The sequence below is a fragment of the Podarcis melisellensis genome (assembly GCF_964234715.1).
Source record: "Podarcis melisellensis genome assembly, chromosome: 5".
NCBI lineage: Eukaryota > Metazoa > Chordata > Lepidosauria > Squamata > Lacertidae > Podarcis > Podarcis melisellensis.
Genome location: NC_138537.1, coordinates 44,274,557 through 44,299,272, shown reverse-complemented (window position 1 = coordinate 44,299,272; position 24,716 = coordinate 44,274,557). Strand labels below are relative to the sequence as shown.

At 40.6% G+C, this 24,716-nt stretch overlaps 1 protein-coding gene across 2 annotated transcripts in view; it reads left to right on the top strand.

Moving 5' to 3' along the window:
- Positions 1 to 24,056, top strand: part of ARL3 (ARF like GTPase 3) — a 31,324-nt gene extending 7,268 nt beyond the window's left edge. For both annotated transcript variants that reach the window (XM_081911611.1, XM_081911610.1), the window contains exons 2-6: positions 791 to 934; positions 2,878 to 2,994; positions 7,964 to 8,014; positions 9,279 to 9,464; positions 20,640 to 24,056. In XM_081911611.1, the coding sequence (XP_081767737.1) occupies positions 791 to 934; positions 2,878 to 2,994; positions 7,964 to 8,014; positions 9,279 to 9,464; positions 20,640 to 20,687 (546 nt within the window). In that variant the 3' untranslated portion in view covers positions 20,688 to 24,056. The remainder of the gene's footprint in view (positions 1 to 790; positions 935 to 2,877; positions 2,995 to 7,963; positions 8,015 to 9,278; positions 9,465 to 20,639) is intronic.
- The last annotated feature ends 660 nt before the right edge of the window (positions 24,057 to 24,716 follow it).

Sequence of the window (24,716 nt, the reverse complement as noted above, 5' to 3'; positions counted from 1 at the left end):
GTGCTGGTGTGTTGTGAGATTCTGACCTATATTTTTATTTATATGTTACTTCTGTTGCAAAGTTATTGCATAGATCCACCCACTTTGATTATTTTTCTTTCTTATTTTTCAACATCTTTATCTTATTCTTCCTTCTGCTGCTTGTATTCTTCTTTCATTGTTCTGATCATGCTATCATCTCTTTATTTTTATTTTCCTTTTCCCTTTCCTCTTTTTTTTGGTTTGTTTTTTGCTAGCTTTCAGTGCTAATAGCCACTTGTGGCCTTGCCACTTGTAATCTGCCTTTATTGCTTTCTCCCTTTACTCTAGTCTTCTCTGCAGCCCCTTCATTCATAAAAAAAAATATTATTAAACTAGCATCTCCCTGTGCTCTTTCTTATTTTGATGTTTCCACTCTCCCAAATGTAAGGAACTCTTTTCCTTTCTCTAGTCACTTGACCTCCTGATTATCCTACTTTAGGAAATTATTAAAACTTCTATATTCTCCTTTGCAGTTCTTTCTTGATGTTCTTTTTTAAAATAATTATTTTAGTGCTATGTTAATTACCCAATAGTTCTGTGTTTACTCTCCTACTTCCTTTTAATCTCACTCATTAAGTGGGAAATCCCTCTTTCAAATCCCCTTTCTTTTTGTCTCATGTATCACAGATCATCAACCTACAGGCAGCAACTTGTAGATTTTGTTCATATGTTATAAGGCTATTCAGGATCTCCTTTCTCATTGATTTTTGGCAACGATTATAAAAATAACATCTAGCAAGTAACATCTCCTGCCCTTTCTCACTAACAGGGTTTGCTGTCAATTCTGCGCAAATTGAAGAGTGCACCAGACCAGGAGGTAAGAATCCTCCTCCTGGGATTGGATAATGCAGGCAAGACCACACTTTTGAAACAACTAGCATCTGAAGACATCACCCACATTACTCCCACACAGGTAAGGAATGAGGCTTTTGGTGCTCTGCTAAATCTTGAAGTTTGGAGAATGGAGAAGGAAGGGTGGCTACAAACAGAATCTGTCTTGCAACCAAAAGTAAAATATAATCTCTTTTTATAAAAATAAAAAATAAAGCTGCTACAGATGCCACAACACCTATGTACTCCCCCCTCCATTTTCCTTTATTCCAGTAGTAGTTTACCCACAGTTCTATGGCCACTTCCTAAGGCCATAGAAAGCTGCCTTATACTACTACTAATAATAATAATAATTTATTATTTTTACCCTGCCATCTGGCTGGGTGGCTCCCAACTCTGGGCGGCTCCCAACAGAATATTATTATTAATAATAATAAAGCGATAAAACATCAAACATTAAAAACTTCCCTAAAAAGGGCTGCCTTCAGGTGTCTTCTAAAAGTCAAATTGTTGTTTATTTCCTTGACATCTGATGGGAGGGCGTTCCGCAGGGTGGGTGCCACCACCGAGAAGGCCCTCTGCCTGGTTCCCTGTAACCTCACATCTCACAGTGAGGGAACCACCAGAAGGCCCTCAGAGCTGGACCTCAGTGTCCTGGCAGAACGATGGAGGTGGAAGATGCTCGTTCAGGTATACTGGGCCGAGGCCGTTTAGGGCTTTAAAGGTCAGCACCAACACTTTGAAGCTCGGAAACATACTGGGAGCCAGTGTAGGTCTTTCAGGACCAGTGTTATATGGTCTCGGCGGCCACTCCCAGGCACCAGCCTAGCTGCTGCATTCTGGGTCACCTTCAAAGGTATCCCCACGTATACTGAGTCGGACCATTTCTCCATCTCGTACATTGTAGTCCAGACTTACTGGCAGCGGCTCTCTAGGGGTTTCAGACAGGACCCTTTCCCAGCCTTACCTAGAGATCGCAGGGATTCAAGCTGGGTCCTTTAGCATACAGAGCATGTGGTTTCTAAGTGAGCTATGACTCTTTTCCTCACATGTTAATATAGTGATGTGCAGATTGAAGGGGTGTGCATGTGCCCAATGGAATGGTAACAGTTGTAGAGTGCATGCATTTCTTGCTTTAAAACTTCTCAGACTATGAACACACACTAGAGAAGCAGAAGATTAAACCAAGCTGCATGTTGTTACGCCCTTCAGTGTTGCAGTTCAGCACATACACGCTGCAGATATTTCACATGTATACTTCAAAACTGCAACACACACAGTGTCCCTCTGTCCTCTCTACATGCACCAACTCTCCAGAGCTTTTTTTAAGGGCTAAAGTATCTTTTATTAGTTGCTCAACTGACACCATCCCAATGTTGGCCAGTGGATGGTGCTAGAGATTGTACAAGGTTGGATCTCCTTCCCCCAGTCCTCAAGATGGAGCACATTGCCTATGAGATGCTCCCACGCCTTAGAGAAAAAACCCACCCTCAGATTCCAAGCTTAAAGCCAATCCCCTGTATTGTGTGGCAGCTCACTGCCAGCCTGCACCACATCCTGTTTTTCCGGTTGCACTCCCCTTTCAGTTGGAGCTTTAATTGATGAAATGGGCCCTTCAAAAGTGCAGCTGTTGCTTCTAGTTTTCTCATATCAACTCACATACAGACTTCTGCTTCTCGTTAGCCTGCACATTGGCCTCAGCTTTCAGTAGCTGAGGCTTACTCCTTGCAAGGCTGTGTGATTTCTTCTTATCTGCATTGTTCTCTCACCTCCCACTGCACCTTCCTTTCTTGTTATGAGCTGCAACATACATCTTTATAGCTTTGACAGAAACAGACCCTGATCCATGCAAGGCTGCTATAGCCTTCACCTTGCCCACAGCCAATCCATCTGAATAGCAGCACAGGGTTTATTTTGTTAGGGTTTCCAGAGTTGTGATATATAAACTGTGACTGATGTGTGCCTGTGAATCTGAAGCCAGGCATCACGTTAACACCAGTTATACTTTATCTCTGCTTGTCACAGGGTTTTAACATCAAAAGCGTGCAAGCACAAGGTTTCAAGCTGAATGTGTGGGACATTGGTGGACAGAGGAAGATCAGGCCATACTGGAGGAATTATTTTGAGAACACCGATATCCTGGTAAGCATTGGCCACTGCTGAATGCTACATTAAATACCATAGTGACTTTAACAGCTAAGAAATACTGCAATCAAAGTCATTTGTTTTGCAGCAGTCAGCCAGTCTGAAGATTCTTGCAGAGCCAGTGTGTGCACGTGAATTATGAAATCTGCAGAAACATTTATTTTTAACTGGTCTCTCAACAGTGTGCTATGTGACAGTTCCATTTGGTTTTGCCTTCCCTTTGAAGTAGCTCTGTGTTCCAGGCTGAAAAATATGAACCAAATTACTAGGTGCAATTCTCAAGTTCTTTTCGTCTTCTTCAGTACTCTACAAAACACACAGTAAGGGTGCCACCAAAGTACAACCACATTGCACAATTAAAACAACATTTTATGGAGCTCTTCCTTCCATGGCATCTTTTGAAGGACACTTATATGACTCCCAGATGCCATTTCCTTTTTGAATGTTCAAAAGTCTTCACATTCATTATCTTAGTGATATTTATGACAACAGTCATGTAAGATAAATCAGTATTATCTCCATGTTGCAAGTGGTGAACTGATGCTAAGAGATTACTGCTGCCTAACCGGGCAATCCAACTATCCTGCTACGTCAGATCTGTCACCAATGTGACATAGCTGCAGTGTTGCTCTCAGCAGCAGAGGCAATGCTATAACATTAGGTGGAGAAACAAACAACAGTACACCAACATGTACAGATAGTCCATAGTATCCCTGGAAATTCATTAATGACCCTCTAATGATAAGGTTCTACAAACAAGCAAATTTTTTCAAGGGCTACACACAGAAAAAGGAGTGTCAGTTATAATACCATGCCAGCTCCATACCTCAGTGGAGAAGAACCCATGCTCCCTCCATAATAGGTAAAACCTATTATGAGTACAGTGCTTCTGCACAGGAACTCATCAAAACACTCCAGAAAATACAGTCATACTAGGGTGATGCAGATGCAGAAAAGGGAGCAGTATAGTTCCCTGTCTAAACAGCCACAGAAGCAGACGAGTGGCATTGTGGCCCCAGTTTTGTTCCACATAGTAGCAGTGTTCTATCAACATAAAGGTTCTACTGGCAGTAGTCCTGCTCACACTGGGGGTTATTGCTGGTATATTCCCCCAGTCCTATTGGAATTTGGGATAGTAGCAATCACAGCCTTTCCATTGGATGAAATTTGAACTGAGAACACATAGCCCCTTCTGTGAGGTGTTATCCTATACCAGCTCAGTCAGTTGGCTTTTTGAAGCACAGTTGAAGAAGCATTTAGAAGGCCTGCTAACCAGAGGATCAAGGAAGACAAGTCCCTTGATGACGTTTTGCTCTTTGGCAAGGTCTGCTTGACCGACAGCTTACCATATTGCTATCATGGCTTCATCAGTGAGGCAGTAGTGCACTGTTGGATGCAGAAAGGACTGGTGATGGAGAAAAGTCAGAACTGCAAAGGGCAGACTGAATATCAATATTTATGGGTTGTATCCAGACTTCGTGTAAGCCTAGCACCCCATGGAAAGGCCTGTTATATAGTATGGAGGGCGGCAGTAGTGGGGAGAGGGGAATCATCAAGAGTTGATCAGAGGCTGCCTACTTCAGTGGGGAGAAGAGGACAGAAGGCACTCTGTAGCGTGATCTGTCTTTTACACATGCAGAGCCTGAAAAATCCTATATATTGATTTATATATTTATTTACTATATATATATCAAAAGCATCTTGCAAAAACAAAATATCCAGTTGAAACAATAAAAATGTACAGATAAAAAGCCGAAGGGCAGTTGTGACAGCAAAAATGAAATAAATCAAAGAAAAGCAGGAAGTATATAGATTGCTCAGTTAAAAGCCCTGGAGAAAATAAAAGATTTGGACACCCAAAGGACACCAGTGTTGGTGCCTCACAAACCTGCCTGGGGAAGAGGATTAACAGGCAGGGCACTAGAAACAAGTGGTGGAGTGACATGGGTGGGGCACCATCTCTCTCTCGGCTTCCCAACACAGCAGGTCACTGGTGCTTATTGAGAGGGGAGGGCAAGGTGTGGGAAGCTTGGCCCAGTGTAGGGTGTGGCAGTGGGAGCATTGGATTGGCTCCTCCTGCAGGGCAGCATCACTGAAAAGGTGCACTCTCTTGTTGGCACCTGTCTTAACATCTTCCAGCAAGGGAATCTTGAGGAGAACTTCCAAAGTAGATCTTAAAAACATACTCTAGTGTGGTAAAGAAGTGTATCACTGACATTACCGGGGAGGTTCTATGGAAGTTAACTGCAGGCTTCAGGACTCTGCACCTTTCTTTGATAGCAGCAATTAACTGAACATGTTCCCAGTTCAGTACTGCAGGCACATCCATTCAAAAAGCAGAGTATCTGTTATAGCTAGGATAAAGGATTGTGGGATGGGGAACTTAGCTGCTAAGTGATTAAGATCATTTTACCAGTCCCCCTGCCTCCTCTTCTACTGAGGGGAGGTAGCATATGCTACCGAATGTCTGAAAATCCTGTATCTTGGCAGGTTTAGATAAGTCATGAAGATTTTGAACAGTTAATCAACTATTCAACTCATATATCTATGCAGTTCTTGTATAGAGACAAAGATGGAAGGCGTTTTTTAAACTTCTTTATTTTTCAGTTTCTAAAAATACATATAACAATCCCCATAAAGCTCCACTGCCCAAGAAAGGACGAAGTAGTGTATGTTTAAACTAAGACCAAATGGATACTTAGGAACCCCCATCATCTCCAGTCTAGGAATCTCAACAAGAAAACCTTGACGTTTGCAAACACAAGAGTAGGCAAATTAATGTAAAATAAATTTTATCACTTCAAACCATTTTATAATTTATGCCATCGTTTGCCCAGATTTCCTTTATATCTGATTCACTTTGATTGCCTGTGGGCAATCTTTCTTTTTTAAAAAACAAACCTAAATCCATGAGCAGGGGCATTCCCCCTTTCTGATCTATCATTTATAAAAATGTTTTGAAGGAAATGCTGGAACACAGAACCCAAACTAGCCCTGTGCGCCTTGGAAACAAGACAGCTTGCTAACTAAGATGCCTGTCTCTACTCTAAATTGAAGAGTATTGCACAAGTGAGAGGCCCCTCCAAGAATATTTTTAACACATGAAGTGATTGCACATTCATAAACATGCAGGTGTTCTTGAATGGGAGATACTCCAGCTACCCACACCTGTGCTATTTGGAAGCTATGCACAGTCAAATAAAGGTGTGTATATTTGAATGATTGCATATTCAGACACACACCTGCAGCTATTTGGCATCGAGCCTTCTAGTTATGGGAAGTAGGCACTTGACGTGTATCTACCTTGGTTGGTGCAGTGCTGTTCACTGTGGCATTGCCATAAGGTTTGCAGTCTCGAGTTGTGAATGAGACGCTTTTCACAAGTTACGCTTAGATAAGAGGTCCTTGGGGAACAGCCAGATGCTATAGGGATCTGGTGGATGCTTCTGTAAGTGCAGCCTTCTTGTCTGAGGACTAAACCAGTGTTTCACCCTCACAACACAAGTGCCCCATTACTATAAACATTGTCTTCTTTGGGGTAATATACCATTTTGCCCCATGACTGGTTCTGTAACTACTAACTATCCTAAGGATCAAAGTTGTTGAGGCTGGTTGCCAGGCCATATGCCCAAGTATTACAGTGACCCAGTTTTGATGAGCATATCTTGGCTTAATAAAGCTGAGATGTGAGTGAGCCTTTTGCCCCTTTCCTCCCTAACATTTTGACACAATTTCCCATACTTTCCTGTTGTTTTTTTTCCAAACCTGGAAATTATGGTTACTATCTTTGGAAAAACCCAGAATTCTAAACCAACTTCAATATGTGGTCTACATTCCTGGCTTGTTACAAAGATGGTAACCATAATTTCTCAGTCTGGACAAAATAAGAAGACACAATTCATTAGAAAAGGGGAGCCAACATGGTGTCTTCCAGATGTTGTTGGACTGCAGCTTCCATCATTCCTGACATTTAGCTGGCTGAGACAGATGGGAGCTGTAGCCCCACAATGTCTGGAGTCTACCACATCGCCTACCCTTGAATTAAAGATTCAAGTAGGTAGCCGTGTTGGTCTGACGCAGTCAAAATAAAATTTAAAATTGTCCAGTAGCACCTTATAGACCAACTAAGTGTGTTCTGGTATAAGCTTTCGTCTGAAGAAGTGTACATGCACACAAAAGCTTACACCAGAACAAATTTCGTTGGTCTATAAGGTGCTACTGGACAATTTTTTATTTGTTTATTTTTATTTGAATTACAGACTTCCTGCTTTAATTGCAACACACATGAAGGGAGAAGGTAAATGACAGCCTGTTATGAAATGGCTTGTTCTTTCAGCTTGTTAAGATATGATCATCCAAATATGGCCACTGTCTATCTTATTTTCAGTTGGATAATATAAGCTAAAATTTGGGCTGAATGCATTGATTTTCTGGAATCTCTTCTTGCTGGCTGTAAGTTGTAAATGGCTGACAATAGCCGGGGTAAGAAAATTTTCCATCCAATCCACAAAAAGGAAGAAGACATTATGGGGTGTGAGAAGACACTGATGGGATATAAAGAGCTATGTGATGAACAATTTTTCAAGACCCCCTGCTTCCCCTTCTGCTGAGGTGTGGAAGTGCAGTAAGTCCGTCCCCCCCCCGTCCCCCCCTCCACTGATTATGTAATTATAGACACATTTTAGTAACTTATCACTTGGTAAATGGATGTTTGCATTCACACATGCTAAAATAAATATCTGAGCCGAATCTTGCCAAGGTACAACCATCCACTATCAGAATAATGGGAATTTCCAGACATGATATATAGGTGAATAAAAGTTTTCCTGACTGCAGGTTCCTTAAAAAGGAAGTAATGCCAAGTCAATGTGGTTGGAAATGGGCTAGTGGGAAGATTTGTTTTTTCACATTGATTATTTTTCTTGGCTAATGTTGCATTCTTAACTATTTTGCCTTTTTTTTTTAGATTTATGTCATTGATAGTGCAGATAGAAAGAGATTTGAAGAAACGGGTCAGGTAAGTAATGCACAACTTCAGGAAATCGCTGTACGCCTTTTTCTATAATGTATATAAGTACATAGAACACTGTCAGACATTTGAAAATGGACTGATCTACAGTTTTGAAAGCAAGCTAAGCCTTGTTAAGTTTAAATTATTGTTTTCTGCCAAATGAATTAATGAACGTTTAGGCTACTCTTCTGCATTTTTAAGCTCTTTTCTGTTTTCCTCAAGTAAAACCCAAAGAAATAAGATTGTTCTGCGGGGACAGTTAAGACTGGTACAGCTATATCCATTTCCAGCTATCTGGCTACCATAATTAAGACTACAGAGGTTTGTATAGCATGCAGGGACATAGTGCTCAATTACAGAACACACAGCATGGATGTGCTTCTATAATAATGTGCTAGTGGTGGTGGACTACAAAGTGCATCAGAAATAATCATGCATTGATAATCTTCAACAACATCTGTAAAGGACTTGCTAACCACCCGTCTATGAATTCTGTGCTACCTCTGCCAGTATTGTTCCTTCTGGTACCTTTCACCGCAAGTTTAGGACTGAAGGGTTTAACATTCCCGGGCACCTGCCCATTATTTTTGGTCTGTTTCCTTACAGTTCTAAGGCTATCTTACAACAAGTTTAGAATGAGATTTAGCAGGCTCCATTTCCCATTTTCTTTAACTATCTAATCCCTAACGCATTCATTGATATTATCAACAAATGATGTCTGTATGAGTGCTTTGCATCCCTTTTAGTAGCCAGAACAGCTGCCTTTTATGAAGATGAGCTTGTTTCTGGATAGAGATTTTATCAGTGATGTCCCATGCATGAATTACAGTTGCTTAAACTGGAACAAAGTTCAAAGCTTGCTGTTAGCATTCCTGCAGAATTTGAAGCATATGTAGGATAAAACCACCTGTTTTCGAGGGCCGCTCCATTCTACTAGCAAGTCAAGTTATAACTGTGCCAGCATGTATTTTTGCTGCGTCATCAGTGCTGATCTCTAGAGGGTTGGGATTGACAGTGCCTTGAAAACAACTGGTAATATTGGACTGAGCTAAAACTTTCTCCGTTCCATAGACAGAGGGATTTGCTTTTAAATCTTTGTCTCAGTAATTGTATGTACCAGTTACTTGTTTTACTATAACATCTGTGCTTTGTTGAAACATTAGCCCTATATATGTTACTAAAACATGTACAACTACTTAGATACAACAGTCAGCCTCCCATTGCCAAAGGCTTTTTAAAAATACTGGCTGCATCTTTATGATTCTTACAGGAGCTAGCGGAACTCTTAGATGAAGAGAAGCTAAGTGGTGTTCCTGTGCTCATCTTTGCGAACAAACAAGATTTGCTGACGGCAGCCCCTGCTGCAGAGATTGTAGAGGGTCTGAACTTGCACACGATCCGTGACAGAGTCTGGCAGATTCAGTCTTGTTCGGCCCTCACAGGAGAGGGTGTGTCGGTGAGGAGGCAATGTTTATTCTGGCAGAATAGCCTTTGCACTGGTCTGAATGAGAAATGCACCCCCCCCCCATTCTGGATCATAATGTATGGTGTATTTATTGCAAAACTGGAAACTCAACAAAACAAAGCAAAAAATGTGTAGCTTGGTGTGTGGAGGGAGGTAAAGACTTCTAACACAGACTCAGGCTCTCTCATGAGATTCTCCCTCCTCCTTAAGCTTAGAGTCTTCATTACATCATTAGGTCTCATGATGCTGTTTCAACATTGCTTGCCTGATCTATATACATATACTGTAGGGTGGTATTCAACTAAGTTTTATTCAGAGTAAATCAAAATTAATAGTCTTAACTTGGCCATTTTCATCTACTTTAATGGGTCTTCTCTCAGTAAAACGTACGGTAGTTGACTACCACCCATAGTCAGGCTGACTTGTCCACTACAACTTTCAGTGAATTTTCTATTTCCAGTGACCACTTCCCACCAGGCAACATTCTGCCTCTCATTCCCCCCCCCCTCACACACACACTTTAAGGGAGGAGACAAATACTTCATTTTGGGAAAATCTTCTATTAAAAAAAATTGTTTCGCAAAATACCTTGCATTATATTAATATTAAATGTATCATGGGCCCAATGGAACATTCTTCCAGTTGGGGTTAGACAGGCCCCCTCACTGTGGAACTTCTGGCACCTACTGAATACTTTTTTTTTTGTTCCAACAGGCATTTTGGTTGTAGTCTGATTTTAGAGTTTTAACTGAATTTTACCTTTCCTTTGCATTGTAGTTCATCTACATCACTTGGAGACAATCGTATCTAAGCAGTATATAATTGATAAATTTGCAATGTGGAAAGCCCTCAGTGCAGTGTGTAAAGAAAATATCAAAATAGTTGAGCATTAGCTGCTCAACATAAACTACATACACACATGCACATACATCACTAGATACAGAATAAGAAAGTGGCCACTCTGATCTCATATTAGATTAGTAAATTGGATTTTGCTAGCTTTGTGTATCTTGTGGTGGTAGCAATGGAGAGCAGTATCCTATAAGCTATTTTAATTGGTCTCTGTTTTTGAATGTGACAGCTTTTCATTTCTTTGAAAACTGGACACCGACGGTGAGCCAGTCATACAAACTGCTCACAGATGGTAGACTGAAACATTGCCAATGCTGCAGATACAACACTTAAACACTATGGCCCCCATACAGGTTGATTCATAGGCAATTAACTATAAACTCTGGTGGCTTAGTAAGGATGAGGATGCACAACTGCATACAGATCTATACACAGATCGTGACAGATCATTGAGGCCTGGATGAGCACCACAGTGTGGATGGGGAGACCAGTGAGCATCTGTCATGCATGTGGAAGGTTATATCTGCACACAAAATATCCCTTGCTGGATTGGTACACATCTGTCCACTCAGATATCTGGGGCCTCTCTTTGAGCTTTCATTGGTTTAGGAAACAACTTATACAAAGGAAGCTGAGTTACAACTGTTGGTTGGCATCCATCTGTCTAGGGAGACAATGGAAAAGTGCTCCTTCGGATGTTAACTCAAACCATTGGAGAGTTAAAGCGCCTGCCGTGGCTGTAGAGAATGATACAGGAGAGACGTGTTTTGTTGCAGTTGGGTTAGATGGAGGCATCTTGTTGTACTGATACAGGTGTACCATGGCGTTTCTTCTTTATGTGCTCCTTCCAGCGGTCATTCCTCCTCTTTTCACTGCTGTGGATACACGACCTGATTGTCCACAGGCACAGCAATAATCTGTAAGGGATTCCCATGCAGCATGGTTAATGTTTCCATCCTAATGGATCATGCCATCTTCCATTCTGTAGACAGGACAAATCCAGTGTAGACATCACTGAGGCAGAAATGAAGGCTCGGGAGAGCACAAGCTGTCCTGCCATGTAATGCCCAAAATCTTCCTGATGCAGTCCATGTAGAAGGCATTGAGACGTCGTTGCTCTGGGCGGTTGTAAGTTTCCCATGACTCACTTCTATAAAGCAGTGTGGCTCAACACACAAATCTGATAGACCTTCATCTTGGTACTGGTCATTAGCATCACATTCTCCCATATTCTTGTGGAGTGGTAAGCCCTTGACGTAGCTGCCTTGCCAATAAGCTTGACCTGCTCACAGGAGAAGTAGCTTGTTATGGTGGACCCCAGGTAGACAAAATCATCTACCACCTCAAGCGTGCGCTCACCAATGCTGATGCATGGAGTGTTGCCAACACCTGGAGAAGGTGCATGGAGAAGGTGACACATCCTGACTCAGGGTGTTGTTCTTTGTCAGGCTAACGATAAGACCACACTCCATGCAAGCTTAGGCAAAACAGCTGATGAGACTCTGTAGAGCTTCCTCAGAGTGCTCTGTCAAGGCTGCATCATCTGCAAACAACATCTCTTGGATAAAGACCTGCTGCACTTTTGTCTTGGCATGGAGATTTGCCAGGTTGAACAGACCCCTGTTGCCCCTTGAATGGATTACACACCGTCTTTAGTCAAGCTGAAGGCATATGAGAGCAACAGGGAGAAGAAGTTGGGGCAAGAACACAGCCCTGTTTCACACCATTCTTTATAGGGGAGATGTCCAAGGATGAGCCATCATACTGGACAGTGCTGCACATGTTCTCATTAAAGGACATGATCATCTTGTGGAGCTTAGGTGGGTGTCCTATCTTACTGAGCAGTGTAAAGAATTGTTTTTGGCTGATGTGGTCAAAGGCCTTTGACAGGTCTATGAAGGTGACACAAAAGGGACACCTCTGCTCTCAGCAGCTGATGCAATGAAAAAATCATGTTGAGTCTTAACTTCTGAGCTCTAAAGCTGCATTGCGACTTGGGATAGACCCTGTAGTGAGTGACTTTAATCTGTTGAGATCTGGGCAAAGGCTTTCCTTCCAGTAATCATCAGGAAGATTCCTTGGTAGTTGTTACAATCATGGCAGTCAACTTTGTTCTTGTTGAGGGTCATAGTGCTGGAGCAGTGCATGTCTTGTGGTGCAGATCCTGTTTCCCAACACTGCAAGAGAAGGCTATGGAGGTGCATCATGTCCTGTCCTGGGGCTTTACCACATGCCTGAGAGTTGATGGTGTTCTTCAGCTTGTCAAGGGGAGGGACATCCAGCTCTTCCAAGACAGACAGAGTCTGGATGCTGTCAACTGCTGTGCTAGCAACCATGTTTTCTTGCCAGTACAGTTTTTGTAGTGTTCTGCCCATTGCTGCATCTGCTTGCTGCGGTCTGTGATAATCTCTCCAGATAAGATTTTTAGTGGTGCAGTTTTCCTATTAGTCCAAAGGCTTTCTTGATGCCTCCGTATACTTTTCAAGTATTGCTACTATTAGCAGTGAGTTGAATGTTCTGATACGGCTTTCGCCAGTAATCATTGGCACATCTTTGCCCAGTGGCCTGGCAATCAAGAGATTCCAGTGTACCCTAAATGTGAAGTTTAAAGAATAGTTAATTCATGCATTGAAGCTGAGGTAAATATAGAAGAATTGTTGCTTCAGCTCTTCAGGAAAAAGGAGATGTAGTGTTTCAGTCCTAGTTCACAGCATTAAAGAACCACCCTAGAGGCTGGTGACAGAACATGGAAGTGTTATCAGATATTTATTTAGAAGGCTATAAAGAGAAAGTAAATATGCCAGCTGGGAGGAGGGAAGGTACCCAGGAGGCTGTTGCATGAATAACAAGAGTGCAAGTTGGCAACAGTGGATTTGAAAAGAAAATAGGACTTTCTGTGGAACAGAAACGTACAGAGAATGAGTTAATAGGGAACGGTTTGTGACAGCCCCAGGGCAGAGTATCAAAAAAAGAATAAATAATGACAGCAAACGAAGGAGAAATGGTTTGAAGGTCATTTTAATTAGTTTCGTAGATTAAGCTATAGTCTGCAGAACTCAGTAGTTAAGGCTGGGGATTTCAAGGTTAATGAGATTACATTATGGTTAATAAATTATATACATTTAGAGAATTTAACTATTATTTGAAATGGGTCTCTTTAAATAAAAATGTTAATTAAGAAAGGAATCCGCTGCGAGCTTGCCCTGTATCTATTTGATACCAGTGAAAGGTTCTGATCAAGAAGCTTTGAATGTAAAGAGTGCCCCCGGTTTATTTCCATGAGCAGTAATGTAGAGCAGCCCCATTGTTTATAATTGACTCTCACTCTCCTTCAATGCACCAGTCAGGCTTCCTGCCATTGTTCAGAGAAGATAATTTTTTACCATACCCAGATTTGTACCAGGCCTTTTGTTCTTCTCATTTAACAAGCTAAAGAGAGACAGGAGCAGGCTGGCTAGAAATATCCCTCATACTACAGAATAAGGGATCAGTCAGCTCAGCGCTTCTGTTTGCCAGTACACAACTCAGGTTTATAAGCTGACATGTGAATTGCCACAAAAGAGACTTGTGGCATTTATGCTTCTCCACCCCCACATCCACATGTGCATTTAGCACACAGACACCCACACACACTGTGAGCACTTGTGAAAATACCAGACACCATCCTATAGAAAATGTGTTTGCAGGCACATGATGGGAAAGCCCAGAACAGAAGCCAGTCTTCAGAGTGAAGCTACTATAGTTTTCCTCCAAGCGATAAGGGCCACAAGCAACTGGAGCTGCCAGTACTCAGCTGAATAAATGCCAATATCTTTTAAATCTAAGTCCTTCATAATTAGGATAGTATTTGAAGTATATTTGGCCCTGGTGTTTTATTTAAACAGAAATAAGAGGGGAATAGAGTTGCTGTAAAAGACTGCCCTTTTTCTTTTTTAGAAAAGGACACCACAATATATTTTATTATTTATTAATTATACTACCAATGTGTTTTCATTTCAACATTCATTTCGTTGTTTTCATTCATGTACTAAATCAAACTAAATGGCAATGGGAGCAATGACTTCACCGTAATGTATAGGTTTATATTTTTGTATTATAATCTTACAAAATTTGTAAACCTTGAACGGCGTCAGGTCGTTTTCGAAAAAGAAGTCTTCCACATCACCAGCCGATTACTGGTGCAGATATCCTGGTTTGTAAAAAAGAATATTCTGTATTTCCTTTTTAGTACTACTCTTACTGCAGTGACCTTTTATTACAGCCAATGATAGTTGGGGGAGGGAAATACCTTTTCACCTCTTTTTATCCCCTAGCCATTGTCCTTCCTTTCCCCACTACTCTGTGCGTACTACGTTGCAATTCACTCATCGTTGTTTTTAATAAGTTACTGGGAAGTCTGTTCACTTGTCTTGACACATTTGCAAATATTGTATAAAGGCCTTGAAGAGTCTATGATCATGGGAGACTGCTTGATTGCTTGATTCCAGGAGACAAAGGAATGTGCAAGCAGGTAAGAAATTAGTGGGTTTTAAATATTAACAGAGGCAGAGAAAGGCCAGTAGAGATGTCCATGCCATCAGGTGTCCAAGACAGGATTGTGATCATACAAAGAGGCACAAAAGGAGATGGCTGGATTTTCTAACTATTTTTAACTCATCTAGCCTAGTTGGTAATGGCAGATTCCAGCCAATGAGAAACACACACACTGACACCTGGAGTCATTTGATCTTTATGCACTATCATTATTGGGAGACAACTGCCTCTTGCTATGTAAGTTAAATAAGGTTAATCAGATGATTGAAATAGGGGCTGTACTTAAAACATTGCCAATCCTATTCCCTTACTTCTGGTTTCATTTTTTTCCTGTCAGTTTGTAACTGCACTTGTGATGTTGTGTTTAGCCATGTATAAAATACACTTATGCTGGCATTGTGGTATATAGAGTATAGGCACAAAAATATAAATGCTATGGTATAAACATTATTTGAAATTATCTATTTATATCGTTACAATGGAGCAAAACACACATACAGAGAGAGAGAGAGAGAAAGAAAGAAAAAGAACAAAAAAACGAACACCCTAATCATACATATACTGGCTGTGACTATCCAGCATTGTTCTTGGCATCTTTATGAATAGTTCTATGAGAACATCAACTTGGTGTACATCAGCAATGACAATCTCAAATTTCAGATTGATTTTTTAAAAAGAGAATAAAAATAAACTGCTACCATAATAACTATATATTACGTAGTGTGGTCACATTTGGTATACTGTATACAATTATGACCAAGTCATCTCAAAAAGAGTAAGGTAAAGAAGGAAAGGGTAGGAAAAAAGCAACTCAAATGACCAAGCAGTGGGAGCTTCTTCCGTTAGGAAGGTTAAAACATTTGGGTTTTTTTAGTTTTTTTTTAAAAAAGTATCCCTGGAAGGACATAATACAGGTTCACAAAGGATGTATGTTGTGGAAAGTGTGGACACTCTGTCTCGTAACACTACCACTTAGGGCTACCTAAATGACATTGATTGGTGGTAGATTGAGAAGAAACAAAAGGAGCATTTGTGAGACTTCCGGGAGAAAAGATGGCTGACTAGTCGTCTATTACCAACACGCCATCAACAGAGATAATTACATGGTGATTAATGATAGCCAAGATGTAAATCTTGGTTATCACATTCTCTCTTTGAAAATAGGGGGATCAAAAGCATTAACCTCTAATGCTCTGAAGAAAGCTGCTCTTCCCTCCAGAGATCAGGAGGTTTTCAGATGCAGTGAGTAACTTGGAGTGAGGAACCACCACCATGCCCAGACACCACATAGTAGCCCTATGCCTCAGGGCATTAGGTCAATTAAACCTCCCTTCTTTTAATTACCTCTGAGACTATGATGAATTACTACTGGGGTGATCTATCTGCCAATTAAACTTTCACGCGGAATGTGAACTGACTGCTGGCATAAGAAGAGGCATTAATTAACAGGCTGAAAATAAAACAAAAAGCATATTTTATCTGTTTGCGACTAAGAAAGATTATAAACAGATAAGAGAGCTGTGGTTGTTAAAAATTTTCATTTATATTACCTTTAACTCTCAGTACCTTTTGTGGAGTATTGACTACAAAAGTGAAACTTAATCCCTTAACCGTGGGAAAGGAATGTGCTTTGGTAAAGAGAGAGACACAAGTTTTCAAGGCAGAGACTAGGTAAAAGTACTGTTGAACATGCCACTGACTTATAGTGTCATGAGTCAATTATTGGGTGAGGAATTAAAAGAGCTCAGAGCTGAGATGCATAAAATGTTGAATGAAAATGGAACAGAGAAAAATCAGACAGAGCCTGGGGCAGGGAGGGGGAATACTGCCAGAACATGAGAGTGGGATGGTAAAGTTGGAGGCAGTAAATGATGAAATGGAGAGGACCGTCACATAAGTGCCTGGAGGTGTAGAATGGACAAACGATGGAGGTGTGATGCTGGAGAAGTGGAACAAAACCATTGACCAAGACATTAAGAAACCTCTTGAGATGGCAGAGATAGGGCTGACAGAGAAAGTATTCTGTGTACAATTTGGAGTGAATTTAAAGGAAAGATCTACCAAACTTCTGGCGATGCACTTGGAAAAAGAATGGAAGAAATGGAAATAGAAGGAGCCCTCCCCCCCTTATTTTTCTTTTATTAAATTAGGATGGAAAATCACAGCCAACAGGAAACAAGATTAGAATATATGGAAGTGGGTATGAATCAATGAATATACTATAAGTAAATAACTATGGATTATTATTCTAATAATGGAAGTTGGAATTTTATGGAGATAAAGTTGTCATACCATACTGGAGGAAAATTATTATTAACATTTAGTGATAGTAACAATTGGAGAGCCCCTTTTAGACTTTTTGTGTGAAAAGGAAAAGGAATAAACTTAAGATATGTGTGGCTGAAGATTGGAAAAACATTGCCTAGCAGATCGAGAAACAGCTGGATATTTTCCTAGAATAGAGTTGGATACCATCCTGGAGTGAACACTTTGGATATTTTGAATAATCTTTATAGATCTAATTGACAGACAGAGAATCTGAAGTCATTTTATTTCTATCCTCTCCTCTTTTTCTTCCTGTCTTTTTTCTTTTTCTTCCTTCATCTACTTTGCTTTTGCTTATGTTTTATTTTGTTTGTCTATGTCCTCTACTCTGAGGGTACGCACAGGAAGGTGATGGATGACTGCTGAAAGACCCTGTGTGAGAGGCAGGGAAGGGAAGAACTCCCAAGGTGGGAGGCTGGGAGAAGAAAGGGAAGCTTTCAGGGAGGGCTCCACCCTCTTCTGTGTGAGACAAGGAGAGGGCCTCTCTTCTTTGTTTTCTTCTTTATTTATTTACTTAGATTTACTTTCTTTTTCATTATGTTGTATGGTGAAAAGTTGCAATTAAAAATTATGCAAAAAAAGAAGAAACAAAAGGAAATACTATTCCACATAATACATTATGAACCTCTACAAGGGGTGGCGACAGCCATTGGTTTAGATGGCTTCAAAAGGGACCGGACAAATTCAGGGAGGATAGGGAGCTAAATGGAACCATCACATGCAGGGGCAGTACACTTGTGAATATCTGGTGCTGGGGACATACAGCAAGGGAAGTGTAGTTGTCTTTCGTGCCCTGTTTGTGAGCTTTCTGAACTCATCTGGTTCTCCATTGTTGGAAATAAGAAGTTGGTCCAGAAGGGTTTTAGTCTTATCTAGCTGAGCTCATCTTACTGTTAAATAAAATAAAATTCTAATGCAGATGTAACAACAGCCTTGCTGATTTTATTTTCAAATTTCTGCTTCTCTAATTACTAGCTTCCTGTTTCTTTCCCTGCTGGCAAATAGCCACCAATTCTTTACCAGAATTTGATCCCATTAAGCTGATCTCTGCATTTTAGCTATCTGATGAGAACATTTATTTCCCATCATTGAACTTGATACTGACAATTATTTGTGTGGAGTATGGGAAACGGTTTACCTGCAGATTAAAAAAAAAAGTGTGTGTTTTATCCTCTTTGATCCAGGGAAATTGATCCTTTCCCCCTTGTAGTCTCTGTGTTAATTTCACACACTCATTCCCCACAAACCAATTAGGGACAGTCAGAATTCTCTTTGAACCAGCTCTTGCTATGAAAGTGATTTTTGGATGAGTTCCTGCCTTCAAAGTAAAGTGACCCAGATATGAATTGAAAAGCCATTTGGAGTTCACCTTTCCTCCTGCATAGTGCCTTGTCATTCTTTTGCCCTTGTTATACAGTCAGGCTCGCAGCCACAGTAAATCCCATCATAAACTCCTCTTTATGAGCCTCTGCTGTGCAGTGTTCAGGTAGCTGAGTTTCCCTTTGGCTGAGCTCCCTTGTGGCATTGGGCAGTGTTAGAGTCCCTCTGTATGGAAGGTTCTGGTCTGCTTCTACCTGGGAGATGGGGTGCCTGGTGGTTGTTTTGCAGGGATGTATTGTTTATGGGATTGTTGTGCTGAATATCAAAGGAGTGTCAGCAGATATTTATGACTTTAAGCTGTCTCAGCTCTTCTGCTTCGGCATATAAACCTACATTCAAAATGAATGAGGAGTGCTGCTTGCCTTGTATTCCATGACGTGTGCAAACACGATTACTGCTTTAGAGGCAACAGGAACAGCAAAAACTGTTGCAGAAAGCTCTGTTATTTTTTAAAGAAATTGCTCTATGCAACCAGATTTCTAAAAGGTGCAATAAAGGAAGTTGGCATGTATGTTTCCTAATTGCTGTAGAACTCCCTTAGTTTTACAAAACATTTACTTCCAGCATTTTGTCTGATGTATGTAAGGCTCTTTCAGCATTTAGAATTTCTTCACAAGGTCTTGGGTAGCAAGGGAGCATGTGTCCTTGGTGCTGTAAGGGCAAACAAGCAGCTGTAGGGAGGAGCAGTTCTGAAACATTCTACCATTACTTTTGGGAACCCCACCCAAACCTTTTTTCTGGGGTATTTTCTACAATGAACATGAGTCAACTGTACTGGAACTTGCTGTGCATGCATGTCCTTTAACAAATTAATCCACACGTGCTTTTATATTTTTTTTTTAAAGGAAACTGAAATCTGCAGGCCTTCCTGTTATGCTGAAGACATTACAGTATACACAGCAACATGCTCAGCTCCAACCATTCATTCTTCCTGACCCAAAACTGTGGGCTATTAAGATTAAATCAGACAGGGCTGGGGACTTGGGTAAAGGTGCATGAAAACCATCATTCTTTGTATGTCATTTCCTAGGCTTTCTCCTTTATTCAAAATCTTGTACGCCATTGGAGAGATTTGTGATTGGACTAGACTGGCCAATCTCCCAGCTCTCCAATGAAAAGGATGTCAGCAAGGCTAGAAGGACCTCAGCCTGAGACTTGGGAAAACCACTAATAGATGGGCCAGCTGTCTGAGTTGCTATATGCTCTTGGTAGTTCTACATCCCTGCCTCCTTTGTTATTAGTGTATTTCTAAGTGCAGTTCCTTTTGCTAATACTTTATACCTTTGCAGCTGTGCATTTTGCCACCTACACTGCCATAATAATAATTAATAATTATTATTTATACCCTGCCCATCTGGCTGGGTTTCCCCAACCTTGTTAATTTCATCTATTAAAAATTATTTATTGGAAGCTATTTCGTGATCTCATCTTCGGGTATCTCTCTATCTTTTCTCCCTTTTTTGGCAACTGCAGAATATTTATCAGGGTGTGTATGGATGCAGCTGAGCAAATTTAGCATTTCATAAATGGGAGGAGACGATGAAAATCTCAAAGCTGCAGTCCCAGGACTACGAAGCACACATGTGTGGTGCAAAAGTTAAATTGAACGTGACAAAGGTTTCTGTGTGATTACATCCTAAGATTGTATATTGCTGAGTTAGCAAAGGATCCTTGATATTCCTTCGAATTTAGATTTACAGTTCATCCTCTTCAAAATAAATCAGGATAATAACAACCACACAGTTGAAAGTGGGTGGATCCATGTCATAATTAAAGCCAAAGAGGGTCATGTTGACAGAAAAGCCTGATAAAAAGGCAGTAATTCCTAGTCCCATAACTTTACCAACAAGACAAGGGATGTAAGATTAAGAAGGGCCATTTGTAGATCAGGTTTCCTAACCATAGTTGCACTAACAAGACAGAGCATTTCACATACGCTATTATATAGGATAGGGAAAAGCGAAACTTGAATGTGCGTTTGCAAAATGGGATAAGGGAGAGCTTATTGTGAGCTGGGCAAAAGCTGACCCTTTCCTCTCATCTAATGTTCCATTTCTTTGTTGTCTTGTTTTTAAGGATGGCATGAACTGGGTCTGCAGAAATGTCATTGCAAAGAAGAAGTAAATGAACTGCGTTGCATGGAATTGGAGGGGCTGCAGGAGCCAAACACGCTAGCTGGCTGCTAGCATCTGACCAAATATTTTTCCATCTGTGTGCAGCTATAGCTGTTAGAAATGGGAACAGCAGCTAAGCCTACTGCCCAAATTCGAACTTTACCTTCTCTCTAGTATCATTTCCCTCCACAAATGCATTTCTTCCCCCCACCCCTACCCCTTTTGGCATAAATAGTATTGAGAGTCTCCACATTCATCTGACTAAAGAATAAGATCTGAAAACAGGAGCAGATTGAAGTCTGCCATAAAGACTTCCAATGGGTTCCGCAGAGTGTAGGATGATCATAGCAACGTGTACGGGAGCCTGCTTCAGTTCTGAAGTCACTCAGGATGCTCACCTGGTGCCACTCAAAGCTTTTCTCATCAGCAAATGAGCTGATGCTTTATTAGCATCTGTGCTTCAGTTTTAAAACAATACATTACTTTGTAGAATGCTGGCAAGACACTCCTATGGCCTCATGAAGAGCCTTTATTATAGCGAGATACCCAGGTGTCTGCCCTTCCTTTCACAGAGACCTGCGTTGTAACTCAAGTTCTTAACAGTCTGAATGTTAGAAGCATCAGAGTGCTAGAGATGCTGTCATTATCAAATAAAACAGTGTCAGACTGCAGTGCAGTGTTGCCTTTTTGGTTGGTGTAAACAGACCAAGAGCTCTTTGACATTCAGTCTCGTTGCACTGTAAAAATCCCTCCATGAGGGTGGAGTTTAACAGCATATAGTAGTAGTCAATTTAGTGCTCTTAAGTCTTAACTGCAGTGAACTGGTTAATTTAGGGGGTGTTGTTTTGAGAATAGCTTTTGGTAGGCTGCACCTGCCATGTAGCAAATGTGCTTCTCCCAAGTAGTCCAGACAGTAATAGACTGAGATTAACAGGTTCAATGTCGTGACTCTATCCAAATGAGTTGTTGTGGGTGTATAGTCTGGGATTGCTTTTTTGTGAGTCTGCACTCCTTCCTGCACTGTTAGTTTAGAACTACATTTCAGAACTATCTGTGCAGGAAGTAACATTCTGGATGTGTTCAAAAAGAGATGTCCCTCACTTCAGGAAATACCCAACCAATTTAAGTTGCAGTTTAGAGTGAAAGGTATAGATAAATCTCTGGCAAGAGAAGCATTCCTCTATCAGCCTTAGAAGAAAAGCCCAGAGTCTATAACTTCTTAAATACAGAATATTCGTTAGAAAAATGCATGAAGGATGCACTCTCCCCTTTGAGGGAATAGTCATATAGTATGATTGGGAAATCTCAGCATATCGCTACAACACCAGGAAATGACATAGGAGGCTGCTTCTCGCCTCTGGGTCATCTGCTAGATTTGTCCAAGTTCAAAGTAATTTGGCGAGGGCAGTCTTGCATGCAATGAATTTAGCACGCAGCATGCAGATTATAACCAGAGTATAGGGCAGAAAATGCCATGGCAACTATAATGCCCTTTCTCATTCCTAGTGGGAGGGAGTAAACTTGCTTGCTAAACCTTGGGCAATGTGTATACATTGTGGAGAGCCAGAGCACAATAGCTGCTTTCAGACATTTCTTGACCATATAATCCACTGTCACTATATTGTCTTTTTTTGCTTATTCGTTATTAATCTAAAGAGTAATGGCAATAATTTCTAGTCCACCTCAATTTGGATTCTGTCTTGCTCCTAATTTGTGGTTTGCAACAGACATAAATTTTAGATTAGATAAATTAAGTCTATACCCCACCTACTTCAATGGATTTGTAAGGGTAATAAATCCATAAGCAAACATTACAACAATGAGCAAGAATAAAATAAGGTACAGACAACAATCCAATCCACTGAGAACCCCCAAGCGTGACAGCTAAAATACATATTTGCACCAACTGCTAAAACATCACTAAGAGCAGATACTTCCTATTGCTTTCTTTCTATGGGGAAGCTGGTGACATGTTGCAAATACAGATTTGCGTTTTAGAAAAGGCTTTCACTCTCTAGAGGTCCAGTGTGCAAAAGTGGCAGCAGAATTATTATTATTATTATTATTGCACTTGTAGCCCAATTTTAAAAGAAATGAAATATGTCTGCAACTATTCAGTCCAAATGTTAGAGAGAGGCCTGTCTGCTCATGCCATAATGTCTGGAAGCGTCTCCCTTAAAATTCAACAAACCTAAGTCAGCCTGTTCAGTTCAGGAAGAAGTACATTTCCTTCAGTGTGCAGCAAGCTAACAAAGCGCCCCCAATACTTCCTACCCAGTTGACAAACTGTGAAGCAAACTGACCATGCTGCCTTCTCTGCTTCTATCTTTGAGCACAAAATACAGCTTTCTGTTATCTCAGTGAATACAGATTGCCCAAGGGCTGTCCTGTTTCTGTTTCTCATCTCTTGCTAAGCATATTTTTTTGTGGAAAATAGGATATCACTGGTATTGGTGCAGCTCACTTAGCCAAAAGGAACTACCATGGTCCATCGACTTCAACAAGCAGCTATCATACCAGCATCAAGTTTGAATCATTTTGACCTAACTAGATCTTCTAAGAACTAGAAGACAGGGCTGACCCAGTGACCCCAGAGGCCAATATCCTGGCTCTGAAAATGACCTCTGCCAGATGGATGCTTCGCAAATAAGTTGAAAAACATAGGACAGTTACAGAACAATCTCCCTCTGGTTATTTCTAACAAATAGAAAAGACTGCCCTGGGCAAGCAAATTCGCAACTTCTAACTGTTTAGTTCACAGTTCTTAAAACCAATCTTCATGGTTTTATCTAATCCTTTTTTAAAAATAATTTTATTCCAGCTCTGCTATTTGCTTTCACAATATCCCCGGTTCAGTTAGTTCTGCACTGAATGTAGTGTGTGAAAGGGTTTTTCTTTCATTTAAGTACAACAGCCACACTGACTCCTTGACAAGTTGCTTCGCTATATATATGGTACATGTTTCCTATCTGAATACTGTGCTACATTTACAGGTAAGCCAGAATGGATGAAGTATAGCCTTGAGAGACCAGAGTAGTATTGTTCATGTAACATACTAGAATGAAGAACGCATGTTTCAGATGTGGTTTAATTACTTGTTTCTTTGATTAAATATAGCAGGGTTTGCTCTCTTTCTTACATACCAGATGATGTTCAGTTGCTATAAAAAGCCATAGCTGCAAATGTTATCCATTACACCTTTTCCGTTCTCTCAATAGGGTACATCTGATTTTTTTGATATTTTTTTTTTAGTTCTTAGTTTTATTCTCTCTTTTTGACGTTCATGAAAAGGGTGTGTGTGATGATAAGTTGGTGATGCTAAGCCTTGGTGTACATGTTTAGATGTTTGGCAAACTTGAATAAAATTTAGTAGAAATGACGCCTTTACGATTTTGTTTTATTTCAGAATGAAGTCTTGATTTTCTTTTAAGGAACTCCATTTGAATAGTCTGTTTGAAACGGCTGTACATATAATTCCTCCAGGATGCTGTGATGTTCTGTCTCTATACAGTTCATTTGAACATTTAACACTGTTTGTTGTTTCTGTATGCTTATGATTTTATAACCTAATGGCTCTCCTATTGAATATATGTGATCTCTGGAAACTTTCTTCCCATGGATCCCTAGATACTGAGAGTCACAATATTTTTACCTGTAGCAGGGATAGACAATGCCCTCTAGATTTTATTGTACTATAACTCCCATGATCCCTAACCATTGGCCATGATAGCTGGGGCTGATGGGAGTTGAAGTCCAAGAACATATGGAGAGTACCAAATTGGTTTCTCCTGTTCTTCAGGTATCAGGTATCATATAATGCAAAGTGTAGGTAAGAAGTAAATCCCACTAAATCAGATAAACTTGAGGCGAATGTGCCCCTCTTTCACTTGTCACTGTGTTGATTTCTTAGACCCTCATCTTTTGACAATCTGATATAGCGTTGTACGTGGGAGTCCAGGGAACACAGAAAGAGGCCTTATACAGAGACAAACCTAGCTCAGTGCTGTTTATGCTGACTGGCAGCAGCTCTATGGTTTGA